The sequence below is a fragment of the Plectrocnemia conspersa genome, unplaced genomic scaffold (assembly GCF_051122295.1).
Source record: "Plectrocnemia conspersa isolate PC_06_02 unplaced genomic scaffold, ASM5112229v1 ptg000014l, whole genome shotgun sequence".
Lineage (NCBI taxonomy): Eukaryota > Metazoa > Arthropoda > Insecta > Trichoptera > Polycentropodidae > Plectrocnemia > Plectrocnemia conspersa.
This window is the reverse complement of record NW_028277178.1, coordinates 31877629-31894063: the sequence shown is the minus strand read 5'-3', so window position 1 is coordinate 31894063 and position 16435 is coordinate 31877629. Positions and strand designations below refer to the sequence as shown.

At 31.7% G+C, this 16435-nt stretch overlaps 1 protein-coding gene across 3 annotated transcripts; it reads left to right on the top strand.

Annotated features, from left to right (window-relative positions):
* Positions 1-172: 172 nt before the first annotated feature.
* LOC148226792 (uncharacterized) lies at positions 173-9470 on the top strand. 3 transcript variants are annotated; one of them, XM_088203985.1, is made up of 4 exons: positions 180-294; positions 3576-3722; positions 8943-9086; positions 9158-9470. In XM_088203985.1, exons 3-4 carry the CDS (start codon positions 8958-8960, stop codon positions 9239-9241), a joined length of 213 nt encoding a protein of 70 aa, XP_088060111.1. In that variant the 5' UTR covers positions 180-294; positions 3576-3722; positions 8943-8957; the 3' UTR covers positions 9242-9470. The 3 variants fall into 3 exon arrangements, with proteins under 3 accessions (XP_088060113.1, XP_088060111.1, XP_088060112.1); XM_088203987.1 differs by lacking the exon at positions 3576-3722 and having other exon boundaries at positions 173-294; XM_088203986.1 differs by lacking the exons at positions 180-294; positions 3576-3722 and adding an exon at positions 8588-8677.
* The last annotated feature ends 6965 nt before the right edge of the window (positions 9471-16435 follow it).

The window sequence follows — 16435 nt, the reverse complement described above, 5'->3', positions numbered from 1 at the left end:
TTGTTCAAAGCAAAGCTGTGAAGTCGGAACATTTCGGAGTCGTAAAAAATCGACCGACTCCAACGCCTTCCACCCCGACCAATAATTTTTTAATTGTTTGCCGTGCGCAATGCGATTTAAAACGGTAATATGAAGTAAACAAAAGTTATTATGCACTTAATCAAATATCCAACGACAGTCGATCGGCTACCGGCCGGCGTAGTCACATACAATGGCGCTGCACTAATTCAAGCGAATGGCATCCAGGGTCATGTTTCTACTCTGGTCATATTTACATATGACATATTAGAAATAGTATGTATTTTCTAATTACTTTCACACCTAATTCACTAACACATCACTTGACTCACATCCTGTCATAAAAAATCAGAACTCGGCAACATTTTCAATATGTATATTTTTAAATTCGAAGTCAAATTTCCAACGACTTCTCAGCCCTGGTTCAAATCCAAACATTAGGTTAGGTTTGGTTTTGAACAGCACGGGAAACGTAGTGGGGAGTAGCAACTGGTGGTTTTTAAGCGTTGAGCTGTGCTAACTAACAAGTATCAAAATATATTTGCGTGAAAAATGATTATTTGAAAGCGTGAAATAGTTGTATTATAAATAATATTTTCAGACTGTATCGATTGCCTACAATTAACTCTAATGTATGCAAACATTAGATAAGAAATAAATCCAAGTGCTTCAGCGCCCTATCCAAGTAATATACCCCCCCTTTATTTAAAGTAAAATGTAAAAAAACATGGTTATATCTAGTAGTGCAGTGAAAATTATAAAAATATTACTTTTTTGACAAGTGCTGACGGATTGGCAATGAGACACAAGTACTTTGCTACCGCTCCGTCTTAGTATTCCACTCGTTGCATGGTTTTCTCCCGCGCTTTTCTTTTAGAAGCATTGGGATACGATTCGCTGAGTTTTCGCAGAGTGTTGAATGTCGCTAAGCATTTCTTCAAACTATCGAAAAGCGCTGTTGACAATTTCTAGGAATTTCAGTTTTGGGTTCCGAATGATGAATGTTTTTTTCTATGTATTATTGTAATTATATATTTTTTATGTATTGAAATAATACTATGTATTGTTTTCGAACATCGTGACGCATTGGACTTTTAAGTCTCGATGGTCTTATTTTAATTTAAATAAGTAAATAATTTTTAGTTAAAAATAAGATAAAACATAAGACAATCTACAGACGATGTTTGCATTGTATACAAAATTCGATGCTTATAAAAAAATAATATAAATATAAACGACCGATTAACCTTCGACATTTTGAAAAATGACAGTTTTAGCAGACAATTTAAGATTGTTTTGCGATTGTTTGCACGGCCAATTAAATCCTAGGAACATAGCACTTTATAAATAAAGCATATTATACTTTGTAAATAATTTCTTTACGGAAAAGGCATTTTAAGTTACTTAATACCACTTGACAATTTTTTTTACTCGGTATATATAGTTTTTTCTTTAATCAAAATTTTACTATATTTGCAGTCCATGATTCTGAAAAGTTATCAATATTTGTGTATATGTGTGTCAAAATTTGTACTCCGTCTTTAAAATTTCATTTGCTAGTAGCACAGATAATTAATGTAGTCTAAAAATAGACTTGCTTACACCACGTAAGTCCGTCGATAGCTTTGATTATTTGTTTAAAAATGTATAAATATACCCTTGAAGCATGAAGGGGTAAACAGGTTCAATATGTGACGTAAGAAAATACGCACATACTTACGAGTTCTATTGTAGTTTTTCAAGGATGAGAACAAAACAAACAAAATTACCATATATACCAACCTTTTATAAAACGGGAACAAGACGACGTCTTGTTTTGACGTAGAACAACGTCGTTATTCTCAAGTGGACGAGGAGTAAAATTGAAAACTAACAACAATTTACACTATACAATATTATGGCTTTCACGAAAACGAAGTCATGAAATGATTATCACTTCTGTATTTAAAGCCAATATGCTTTTATTTCTTTTCACTTGAATTGTTTTTTTCTTATAATATAAAATTTATCTGGTATGATCGTACATAATTACCATTATTTCATTAATTTTATAGTAAATACTGATTAGTAGTTATGTTTATAGTTAGAAACGATAAGCGATTACAGTGTTGTCGAGACCACCCATAATCATCGCGTTGCGAATATTTGCACAATACCAGTTAAAATGGTCATAAAACTAGTGGATTTGTATCCTGTGCTTTTATAATAAAACTTATTTAACCCTTTGGCTGCTAAATAACGATATTTGTTTATGGATAAACAACAAATAAACGCTGACGATGATCGTTGTTGACGTTATAATGCTCGTAAGCTTTGGTAAACGGTTACTTTGGAGCTAAGCTGGCAAGACGATATAAGTTTGATGTAATTTTCGATGACTTTTTCGTACATTTCGGGCGGTATTTCGGCTATAACTTAGCGAATGTTGGTTTTTAGGTGCTCCACAGCTTCGAGTTTGTCGGCGTAGACACGATATTAGCGCATGATCTTGGCGGCCAGTGTGAAATAATCGCTAAACATTAAATGTTGCACCCGATGTATGCCAAGTTGTACCGTCTTGTTTGAAGTATATGTCTTCCACAGCAATATCTTCGATTTCGTGTCAATTATAGTTAGTTGTTTGATATATAAGTAGTTGTAGATAGTAAAATAAATTAATTATGTATTATGTCAAACAGAATAACGATTTTATGTAACTACGCATTAAATATGTATTTTTTGTGTGCTTCGTGGTTTTGTCATGATAAAGGTTAAACTAATTCACTAATTTTAATTTGATATATATGCTTTATATATTATAATTTTAGTATTAAAATAAATATTAGGGAAAATCCTGTTATTTCCTAATTATCCCATACCTACCTTTTTTTAATAATCAAAAGTAAACATGATTTATTAAGTATTTTGGATATATAAAATTTATTTTTACAATCATCTATGTATTGCATAGGGACAGAGGAATATTATAAATATGGGATTATTAATCGTACTATTAATCATATCGTCATGAAACTTGTTCTAAAAATATACCTTGTAAATAGCTCGACTAAGTTCGTTAGCCAGCCTAATTTGTAATGACAACTATTAAAATAAAAAAATATTAATGTAAAAACATCCCAGAAAAAAGTAAAAAGGTTAAAAATATTTAATAATAAAAATTGAAATAAAATAAAAATTAGAAAAATGCTTTAGTTGTATCACCGTAAAACTTTTTTTAGTCTCAAGTTAGATTTTTAAAGTATTGTTATTAAATGAATTTATTAATTTTAATAAGAAATTCCCCTGGGCGTACCGTTGCTCGTCGTCGTCGTAAAGAGCAACTGGGTAAATTTTTAGGACGGAAGGTATTAAATAAAAAAACACGTAGAAAATAAATGAAGTAATGCATAAACAATCCGTTTAACTGCTCGTTTAAATTTTCCTCTTACTCATACTTCTACTACGACACTGATTTCACATTCTATACTTTGTCATTATTTTTACTTTCATAACAATTTGAAAGACTATCAAAATACACAACATTAATTATTTTATAAAATATTACTTCTTTCGAACAGTTGACCACCACTGGATATAGTACATACTGTTGCGCTATTATTGTAAACAAGTCATACGCATAGTATAGTGAACATACCGGCTCTAGAAGTTCATTCACTCTTTGGACACTCCTCGAGTTCTTACGCATTCTCGGCACCTACGTTCTGGTGAGTTCACACACTTAACCCAAACTAACACCGTAAATTGCCTAAAAATATTGTTTTAGTATTAAATTTTCAGAAAAAAATCATTTTTCATTTATATACATTTTATAAATATTTTACTCTTTAAATTGTAATGTGTATGTTAAACTTAGACGATGATTACTTGATTAATAAAAAAGCAATATGTAAAAATATTTGCCAGTTAACATGTAAATACAATTTTAACTGCTTTATTTCGAATGAATAAAAATCTGCAATTGTTAAAATATATCAATTAAAATCTGTAAAATATAGTTGTTAGTTTGTCAAACGCGTGTATTCGAACTCGTGTTCGCTCGAATGACATTATTCGTAGGTAGATTAAGAATGTTTAAAAATACTTTAGTGTAAATATGCTCTAGATATTTACATTGTACATTGATAAAGATTTTTTATTTATATTCATAGCTATATAAATATAATCATTATTTATTATGGATATGTATCCATACATAACTTTTCCGACTCGTGTACATTACACGTTATACGTAAAGTTTGCTGTGCAAGACGAATTTTTAATGATGATTTAGTAAAAAAAGCACTGAGAATTTCATTGGCCGAAGTTCAGCTGATGTTTTTATCAAGGCTTATTTATTATTATATGTTTAGTATTGTTTCTGATAATATTTTAATTATGTCTGAAAGTCGAGGTTTGATAGCGAAGAAATATATGTATGTACTAGGCAGTATGTCATTTAATTAAATACTAGAAAGTTTAATGAAATAGAAATATTAAAAAAAATCGAAAGCACGTCCCTGATTCTAAGCCAGAATTATCGAGTTATCCCTTGGAAAAAATCTAAAAAAAGTATTTTGGAAATATTTTTTTAAATATGTCATTTCGTTGAAATCATATCGAAATACATTTTGACCGAAAATACATATTTTTTTTCAGTGAAAATATAATTTATCTGGCAGGTGCTATTAAAATAATATGATTTCAATAGTAATAATATTTACATACATATCATTATTTATTTACATGCAATGTATAAATGTCACAGTGAATATGTATTTTCCGCTAAAGTTATATTGTCACTAGTAAAGTCAGAATACATTTTCACCAGTAGGTATGTATTTCTACTAACGAAAATATAATTTAACGAATAACATTGCATCATTTTCCAACGAAAAGGTTTTTATTTTTAAATATAAATATTAAGACTTACTTTTTGCTAACATTTAACACCATTTAGTGAAGCATATTCCGTGGACAATTTGGGTAAAAATATCTCCTAATGGAGAAAAAAATGTACAAATACTAGAAAAAATCTCGTGTATGTAATACCTGCTTTTATTTTGACTTCGCTAGCCATCCCTATCATAAAAAATGGCGTGGTCAAGTTCTCTGTTACATATACTATAAGATATTCCTTTTATGTTGACACGTTGCGCATTTAAAAAAATACAAAATATCGCACATGTTAAATTTAACTTTTGTTTTCACTTCACTAGCCATCCCTATCATAAAAAAAGACGTCATTTCTCTGTTATATAACAGAATTACTGGGAACTGTTAGGTACCGGTAGATTTTCCTGAGATAAAGCAAATGTATTTTATAACATAACAAATACATTTTCAATAGTAAATATGTATTTCTACTGGCGAAAATATAATTTAACTGATTGCGAAACGTCTAATTGCTGTTCTAACCCAAGCCTAGAAAGTTCTAAAACTTGAACTTGATAGATATATTTAGAACTTTCATTAGCTCAAGTCCAAAATAAAAACCAAGCCAACTCATCTCTCATGGGAATTAAAGCGAAAGAAGAAGTGCAAATATTGCACTTCAATATTACACTATGTTTTAAAATATGATAGCTATTCTTACCTATATTACTACGGACTTCTGATATGAAAGTGTATTCAAACCGAATTTTGGTCAATAGGAGGGCGTAAAAACAATTATAACTTCTCAGAAGTAAAAAATTCATGTAAAAAGCAATAAAATCATGTCGGCGCCGTCGCAGTGGAACGGCGCCGGAGATGGCGACGGCACGATTTTATTGCTTTTGACGTAGATTTTTGACTTTTGAGAAGGGATAATTGTTTTTTGCGCTTTTCTATAGGCTTAGATATGCTTTATTCGTTTCTCACGTATTGTAAGTCGTAATATTATAAGTCTTAATATGAACGCCAGATAAACGTGCGTTTCTATTGCGATGGCGACGGCACGATTTTATTGCTTTTGACGTGGATTTTTTACTTCTTAGAAGGCCAGAAAAATACTATGCATCTTAATGAAGTGGAAATGACTGACAACTTTTACTCCCCATTGGAAAAATTATGTGTACATATATCATATTGCTGATATAACTTCTTTGGTACTTTTTTAATAGTATATGAATTGAAAGCCATGTTTCGATTAGTTGTGTGAGGATAAAGTACGTCGAATTTCCTTAATTTCTGCATTGCATATAAATTCTAATAATCTCTGAAAATATATTTTAATTTAAACATAAATTAGTGTATATATATATATATATATTTTTAATTAACATATTCACTGATTCAATCTAAACAATTAAATATTGACAACTGTTATCATAGAATGGAATTTTTGATAAAAAGGTACTTCTTTACCGAAAGAATGTTTCTAAGATAATTACAGTTTGATAAACAACTTTGTACTATGTATATGATTTAGTGTTCCGGTTCGTATTTTTTCTATTTTGAGTACTGATTAACAAACATACTTCATGGTGACTAACTAAATAGTCTGGCGATAATAGTTGATAACGATTCTTCATAATTTTCTCATTTATATTATGAAAAAATCTAACGAATCCCTCACGAACATTCCAATGCTTCCCTCTCTATAAAAATAGCTACACCCAATAATTATTCCTAAATTAGAGCGCACCGCGCGTATAAATATTTATAACCCAAAATGGTTCCTACTTCCTAACTCCGTTTAGGCTTTCAACGATGCGATGTAATTACTAGTTAAAATGTAAACTTTTTTATTGTTCAACATCTAACGAAACGAAACCCACGACTTCCTACAACCTGATTGCACCGACTGAAATAAGAACATGTCAAGTCATGACTTCACAATCCAAATCGAGCGACTGCCATAATAAATGCGAAATAACGGTGTAATCGCCGAGTTGCATTTGGATTACTAATCCAGGGGTTTCGATGTAAAAATAGATACAACATTGCATATACTTTAACACGAAATCCATAAAAAATATATAGATTACAATCACTTCTAGAAAAGTAACGAATTTAAACATTTAGCAAAGGCGTGGTATCTGAATTAAATTCATACTTTACAATATTCTTTATCGTATAAAATTATTAAAAAATAATATAAATACAATAGCAGTGTAAAACAATTGGTGATTTAATTGCAACAATGTTCAAGTGCGAATGAATCATCTTTTAATGATTCAACATTATCTAATGATACATGCAACAACTATTAACGTTATTGAATGCAAGCATTGCGTCAAACTTAATGATATTAATGAATATCTATAGTCTTTTTTTGAAGCCAAAGGATATGATATTTAAACTTACACCAAGATTTATGCCATAAAGATAATACAATTTGATTTAATACCGTGTCAAAGGATTTACCGATATTTAATTTAAATTTTAGTCGTTTAGCGTCGCAAGATTCTGAGAGTTCTAAAAATAAAAAGGTCGTCATACAAATATTTGTTCAAAAACTATCCTGGATTTTTTTTAATGATTATGATTTAATAAGCTATGGGGATCGATTTAAATTTGTTATGGCCAAAACTGGTCGGCACTTGAGTAGTACTGGTGTGACCATTTTCTCTCTACACGGCCAATCTTCCGGGCGTTGGGACGCATCGTCTCGCGTCCGCTCTTTTACAATGTAAACAGCTCATATCTTCAATAAAAATACTACTCCAGCGGCTCAATTTGTGTATAATTGCCACCCGCCACCATCACCGTCCCTAAAAAGCAAATTCCTGATAGAGCTAAAAAAATCTAAAATGACGTCCTAGATTCTAAACCAGAAATTCTCGGGTTATCCATTAAAAAATCTAAAAAAACATTCTCGAATCAATCCTGAAAATATTTTTTTTAAATATGTCATTTCAGTGAAATCACTTCGGAATACATTTTCACCAGTAGATTTTTAACAGTGAAATTATGTGATTTATTATTTACATACATTTACATACTTATCTTTATTCATTTACATTCTATGTATAAATGTTACAGTGAATGTGTGTTTTGCAGTGAAGTTATATTTTTACTAGTGAAGTTCCAAGTACATTTTCACCAGTAGATACATATTTCTACTATTGAAAATATAATTTAACTGATACCAGTGAAAATATATATTTATATAACAGGTGCTAGTAAAATTAAATGATTTAAATTTATCCATATGTAGTAACATTTGCATACATATTATTATTTATTTACATGCAATATTACAGTGAAGGTTTATTTTTCCTACTGAAGCCCAAATATGTTTTCAATAGTAGATATATAATTCTTCTAGCGAAAATGTAATTTAACTGAGAGTAAAATTATATGCTGCTCTAAAATGTCTATGAAACCCAATTTGTGGATTCTAAACAGGATCCCCTTGAATTAGGTCAGAGAAATATATTTCATTTAATGAAATATATTTCAATATAAATGGCGTCAAGCTAACGCTTTTTTAAATTTGTATAAAAAAGTTTTTAACTGGGTTTTACTTACAAATGTTTGATAAAATAAAAATACCCTAAACTGATAAGAATATACTTTTAGCTGTTTAAATAATGCAAAAGTATTGCTTACTCATTTTCAAGAGTGAAGTTATCGCTATTATCACATTTTCAAAGATCTTATCAGAAATATGGGTGGGGATACGGTTTTAATTAACGCGTGTGTGCACATTTTTTAGTATCATATAAAGTATAGTGTTTAACGTTGTGAAATTTTGGTAAAGCGCTATTTCATTTAAGATTATCAGATTTAAAATATGTATGCCTAACTTAAAAAATGTGCATAATAATAGCAATTTCTTTGAGTAAATGCAATATGAATACTTTGGTAATGATTTAATTGTGTAATAATCACCTTGGATTTAATAATTACCATTTTTCTTTTGTTCGTCGTGAGAAGTGAATAGTTTATTATCGTAACCTACGTTGTAATGGTAGGTTGTGTAACTGCACTGACAATATATTTACGTTTTATCGTTCCAGAATTGAAACATCAAGATGGGTAATGTTTTATATTCGTTGATTTGGCTGCTGATTCTCATATTCGTGACGTTTTGGCTAGCTGGAATATGTGCATTTTTTTATATAATAATTATTCCTTTTACTGTCTGCTTGGAATTCTTACAGGTATTATTTTGCTCTTTGAATCGACTGTTTGTATTTGTAGCAAATTAATTATGAATTTATTGCATTCGCAGCCAATCGCAGACTTACTACTCAAAGGAATACAGACTCCTTTGTTTGCATCAAAGGCTATGATGGAGGGACGACCTCTGGGATAATAAATCTACAACAAACGAATTGTACACTGACATATAAATTGTATTTAAAAATGCATTTAATCAGACATTCATATTTCACGAATTGTATAATTACATGAATATTAAAAATTAAACTCAAAATAATATTGTAATTTATAGATAACGTTCAATCTGATCAATGTGCCATAGTATAATATCTAAATTAAGTTTAAGTTATTTTCCATTGTTTAAAATAAAAACTTCTTAATAATTATGTGTTTTAATTATGTGCCAATAACGTATCCTGTAAAATTTTAAAATATAAAAAATAACAAGAACGTCTTACTAAGTTATATAATCAAGTCAACAATCGCCTAGCATCTGCGTTAGACGTTTTCTACTAATATTTAGCATATACTCGGGATAAAAATCTCAAACTATATAATTGTTTCAGTGTGCAAAGAGTGTTTTATATATTTATATAGATACTAAAAAGTTATTTATTTAACAATATTATGTTAGAGATGTTAAATTATTAATTTTTATGTTCTATTATTAAATATATTATAAGAAATTTTCATACGATAGCAGAAAAATGATACATACTACATTGAGAGTATAGAAGAGATTGTGAATTCAATACCTCAGTTTAATAAATTTGTATAATATAATAATGAAGCATTTAATTTAAAATTTGGAAAATTTAAATCAGTATCTTTATAAGAAATTCACAACATAATTTGTAAATTAAAAAAGGTCCAGTACTGAATCAAGAAATATTTTAGATTAATGTTATAAGTTAGAAAATCATATGTTACAAGGAATAATGTATGGAGGTGAGAATTTGTATAATAATATTCCTAGGACAATCCGCAGAAATAAAAATGTAGCAGGTTTCCTCAATGGAATAAAGAAACACCTCCGTGCATTAAGAAATAAATTATAATGGCATTTTTATATTCTGTTTATGTTTTATACTTTTTTTGATTAAATTTGTTTAGTGTATAAAAAATTAGCTATATAAACTAAATATATAAATAAAATAAATAAAAAGTAAAATTATTAAAATTATTAAAATGAATTATATGTAAAGTTATGCACTGAACTCAAATATGTTGTTAGTTTTTGTAATATTTTGTTAACTATGATTTTATTAAATGACCACACAAGTAATGATAAAAAGTTATATAAATTGATGCAAAAAGATACATATTGCGAGCAGCTGTCACACAGTAACACTTTATAAAACAAGATAAGTACATACTGTGTCCAAATTTTTAATAATTGAGGACATATCTGATTCATCCTAAGAGGAACAAGAATAATAGATAATTAAGAATGTTGATCCTATACATTCTGAGCTTTTCCATGTTTATATATTGCAATGAAGTAGTTCTAAAGACAAGAATAATGTGATTCAAAACAATGTGTATGAATATGGCTTCAAACCTTAAAGCAAAAAGCAATGATTGACTATATCACAAAACAATAATAATACATAGGTATGTATTTAAAATTGATATAGGCATTTGTGAATTTTGGAGTGTAAGAAAAAAATATATTTATCGCTTAGTACTATGGTGAGAACATGTTTTAAATACCGCTACCTATACATGTGCTACTGTATGAGATGAACGTGACAGTTTTGGGAAAATACACTATTGGTAGGTGAATAGTATTGCTCATTAGATTTTAGTTACCGATTTATTATATGAAAGAAAAATCTAATAGTTTAACTTATTCTGATTCAAATAAATGTCTCTCAAGATGTCTGAAAAGCTTAAAAAGTGGAAGAGCTGCACAACTGCACAACCTTAGTTCAGTTTCTAAATCTTTTTACTCAAGAAAAACTCCTTCTGAGTTTTCATCGTCCCTCTATAATAATTTGTAAGATTTTCATATTCTTTGTTGTACACGCTGTGATTCTATTTCTTCCTACCTTAAAGACCTCTTTAGTTATATATTTCATCCGTGATATCTAAAGGATCCAGTGATGGTATCATATTTGCAAACTTTCAGGGCCATTTTAGGATCGTCGTATGTCCTACGCACTTTTGCATAATATTGCATTCGTAGGCCCTAACAATGAATCTAAATCGAATGATTTCATAGCTTATTATGCATAAATTCGGAATCTGATTTTATCTTAACTTGGCGAAACGGATAGACAACTTTTGTGAGAAAATTGACAAATGGAGAAAGTGTCAGTAAAGATTGGTTCATATACTCACTTTCATTTTGATATCTTTGAATTATATCTATATTAGAGTTGCTTGCTGAGTTTCATAGTTGTTTTATGATGGCTTTGTATAATAGCAGTTCAACTGTCAACTGACAACTGAGAGTTTCTTCCTAGTAGCCAACAGTATTTTTTTAGGGCAAATTCTAATTGCTTGCGTTTGGTCCTTATATGTGTCTTCTGTCCATGTGTATTCCCAGATATTTGGCACTATTTGCTTGTGGTATTATAATATTATTTAACTGGACTGGTGGGCATGTTTCCATTTTCATGGTAAATGTCACATTGACAGATTTTTGCTCGTTTGCCTTGATTCTCCAGAATTGTAGCCATTTTTGAATTTTATTCAGATGTTCCTGTATAAGTCAAGATGCCTTATTTTGATCTTCATGTGAGGCTATATTGACCCCTATCTTCTGCAAAGGTAGTAGCTAAAGCTTCGCTAGTTGTTGGTAGTGTTATAAATGATACTATTAAAATAGGCGAGAGGTAGGTTGTAAATGTGTTTATTTCGACGGTAAAAATGATACAAAAGTCGCTCGTGGACTGGTTAACGAAGCGTAGACGCGCGGACGGTCTAGGCTCCGGACTCCTCCTGGACGTGGACAGGTTCTTGAAGAGGGAGAGGTCTTCCCATTCAGAAGTTCTTGATGGGACGAAGGAGAATCCTCCCTATCTGAAGTTCTTGATGTGACGCAGGAGATTCCTCCCTAGTTGGATTCCCAACGAGAAGTGAAGTGTAGAGGGAGAGTTCCTCCCGACTTGGATTCCCAAGAAAGAGTGATTTGATCCGGCCGTGACCCTCCTTATATAGTAGTCGAGGCACGTGCCGGATGCAACTGGTTGGTGGGGGAAAGCCCTTCTGTGATTGGGTGTGGGTAGCTCGTCTCCGATAGGTCCGTTTCGCGCATGGATATGAATCGAAACGTGGCGCGTCGAAGTACGATTATAACACCTCCGAGCCCAAGACGAAACTAACTTCTGGAGCTTAGTTTCTCCGTTCACAGAAAATACAAAAATTTGAAAGTACAATTCAAAGTACAAAAATACGAAAATTACACGGTCGTTTTACAATTACGATCACAATTACGAACATAGAAATTTATAGAAATATAAAAGTGTAAAAATAATTTCGATTACAGGTATACGAAATTTTAAACCGTAGGATTATAATTAAATTACAATAGTACAGGTATAACAAAAATTATAAATGCGATTTCAATTACAATGAAAATTCACAAGTATACAACATAGAAAGATTTATAAAACATAAAACAATTATTATGACGATTACAGTTACGCGACATCGTGTCGGTAGGAATCTTAGAAATATAAACAAATATAATAAAAATTACAATTGCGATTACAATTTTACAATTGATCGGTAGGATCTATAATGAATCTTACGAATAGAATACAATTATAATAAGAAATTACAATACGATTACAACGAAATATTATCGCTAAGATTGTAAACATGAAAATGTATTTATTAAACATAATAAAATACGAAAAATTTAATCATTAAGATTAATAATACGAATGTCCTCAGACATCCACCAAAATTACGAATAATCGCTCAGGATTAGGAAAAGGAAAAGAAAAGGATTTTCATTTTATCAGAACATGAAAATAAAGAAATAATTCAATTGTCATCAGACAAATATAAATTTCACAATTAAATAATTATCGTAAACATACGAATCACCTGGATCAACTTACGAATCACCACAGGACTTCTTCCTTGGCTACAATTAAAATTCCTTCTTTACATCGAAAGACAGAAATTAAGACCCAAAAATTCTCCGAATGAACAAGATAGGGGGAAAATATCTTTTCAAACAATACTACACCAGGGACTCTAGACCCAAAATTCTCCGGATGAACAAGATAGGGGAAAATATCTTTTCAAACATTACACCGAATCACCTCCGACTCGCAGGTCAGGGTTACATTTAACCTCCTTTCAGGTTACAAGACTTGATCCAGCTATGACCGATGTCACAAAACAAATTAAAAGCTCAATTGAACGAATTGAATACGAAGGTTTATCCATCGTATGGATGATCATCGATGATGACATAAAAATGAAATGAAATGGTTCAGGCCTCCTGCCGTGAACTTCATAATAAAAAGGATTAATCTCTAAAATAAGAAAATGAGATTAAGAATAAATTTTACTCAAGTTGGAGCAAAGAACATTATAAAGACGATGCTTATAAAGTAATGAAATAGAGATACAAAAACATTTGATCGTGAGAATAACTAGGGTTCATCATAAATAGGACAGGTACGAGAAAAGTTATCTTTTTAATCTAACCCTATTTATGTGGACTCGTCTTATGTTGTTTCCCACTTTTATGGAAATATTTACCAAACTGTTTATTGAGGTTACCTCATAAGGACCCGTGAAAGTTGGGTTAAACTTCCTTGCTGTGCCTATCTTCCCGGCACTATTAATCAAATAAACCAAATCTCCTGGTTTAAAGGTACGTAACTTTTTGGTTTTGTTGTACTTAGTACAAACCTTCTCTTTGTTATGGATGGTGTTTTGCCTAGCCACCTCTAAAGATTTAACTAATTTTAGTTTAAGATTTTCTACATAACTATCATACGTAGAAGAAAAAGAAGGGGAAGTTATTGAAGTAGGCAGTGATGGGGGATGACCATACACTAACTCAAAAGGGGTGAATTTAGTAGCCGTGTGAGGAGTAGAATTATAACTGAACATCGAAAAAGGTAGCCACTCGTCCCAATCAGTCTGATCAGGTGCCAGAAAATGTTTTAAGTAATCCTTTATCGTACTATGGGTCCTCTCTAGGGCTCCATTAGTTTCGGGATGATAAGCGGTGGTTTGCACCCGCTTTATCTTGAAAAGTTTGGCTACTTCCCTGAAAAGGTTGGAAGTGAATTCCCTTCCTTGATCTGTTAAAATTGACTCGGGAATGCCGAAATTACAAATAAACTTAGTTGTTAAAGTTTGGGCAATGGTTACTGCTTCATGATCTGGGATAGGATATGCTTGTGTGAATTTCGTTAAGTCGTCCTGAAGGGTTAAAATGAACCGATTACCGGATTCTGAAATTGGAAGTGGACCTACGATATCCAACGCTATCCGTTCAAAGGGTTTTTCGCTTGTGGTGGTGATCACAATGGGTTGTTTCATTCGTTGTCGGTGAACTTTATTGGTTTGGCATGATGTACATCGATTAACATAATTTGATATATCTCTTCGCATACCTTTCCAACGATACTTCAAACAAACTTTATTAAACATGCGATTCTGACCTGCATGACCCCCGACTACGGAGTTATGGTACTCAGATAAAATAGTAGGAATGATTCCTCGAAGCGGCTTGATTATCCGATTGTGACAAACTGTTATCTGAATATCAGAATTGCGAAAAATATAATGGAGAATGAGTTTGACCTTTTCCCATTTAAGTTGGTCTAAACCGCAACCAAGGCGCGGTAATGAAATAGATTTTATATTAAGTTTGTCTAACTCACTACGTAAGTTTTTCAAAGCATAAAATAAATCTGGATAAGTGGGTTTATCCCAGAAATTTAATTTGGTTACAACATGAAAAATATAAAAAGAATTTAACGACGAATGTAAAGTTTCGTGTAAAGAATGAGGTTTGCTAATTAAATCGTTATAATTAGGAATACTCTCTTTAATGGCTACGGCTAGTCCGGCTGACATTTCTAAATCTCCCGACACGCAATGTGCAATGTGATCTTGTCGATCTAAAAGGTTGGAGTTTAACTCGCGAAAATTATATTTTAACCGTTTCCGGTTCATATAATGAAACTGGATGAAATCCTGATAGGATTCATCAGAATGTTTAAAGTCCGCAGACGTAAGAAAAATTGAAAAAGTATTTACAGATACTTCAGGAGGATAACGAGAGAGAGCGTCGGCATTAGCATTTAATTTGCCGGGTTTATACGCAATCTCGTATTCGAATTCTTCCAGTTTCAAACGCCAACGAATTAGCCTGGAACTGGGATCCTTGTTATTAAACAACCAAGTTAATGGCTTATGATCCGTAACTATCTGAAATTTCCTCCCGTACAAATATGGTCGGAAATGTTTACAAGCCCATACAATGGCTAATAACTCCTTTTCAGTGACTGAATAGTTAGTCTCTGCAGGGTTTAAAGTTCGCGAAGCGAAATAAATAGGAAGATCGTTAGGGATCTTTCCTTGAGAAAGGACCGCTCCTATCGCGTGGTTTGAAGCGTCCGTGGTGACAATAAAAGGTTTTTCGAAATCGGGGTAACTAAGAATTGGAGGAGTAGTTATACTAATTTTCAATTGGGAGAAAGCATTCTCTTCCTTGTCCCTCCATGTGAATGGTACGTCTTTCTTTAATAAGGACGTTAAAGGGCGAGCAATTTTCGCAAAATCCGGAATGAATTTTCTATAGTACCCGACTAATCCTAGAAAGGATCGAATTTGTTGGATGTTCTTTAACATCGGAAAATTTTTGATAGAAACAATTTTATCAGGATCGGGTTTGATGCCGTCCTCAGTAATAATATGGCCTAAATAGCCCACCTCTCTTCGTAAAAAGGCACATTTGTTTGGCTGAAGCTTTAAGTTGTGTTTCGACAATCGCTGGAAAATTTCACGAAGTTTCCTATCGTGAGTTTGTAAGGTGTCAGCGTAAACAACTATATCATCCAAATATACAAAACACTTAATACCTTGAATGCCGGCTAACACGTTATTCATTAACCGTTGGAAGCATGCAGGGGCATTCTTGAGGCCGAAACTCATACGAGTGAATTCAAAATGACCGTTTGGGGTGGAAAACGCTGTTTTGGCCGCGTCGGCCGAAGAAATGGGAATTTGATGGTATCCAGACGCGAGGTCTAAGGTGGTGAAATATTTACTATGACCTAACTGGTCGAGAATGTCGGCGATGTTGGGCAAAGGATAAGCATCGCCAACGGTGACGTTGTTCAACTTCCTGTAGTCTATGACTACG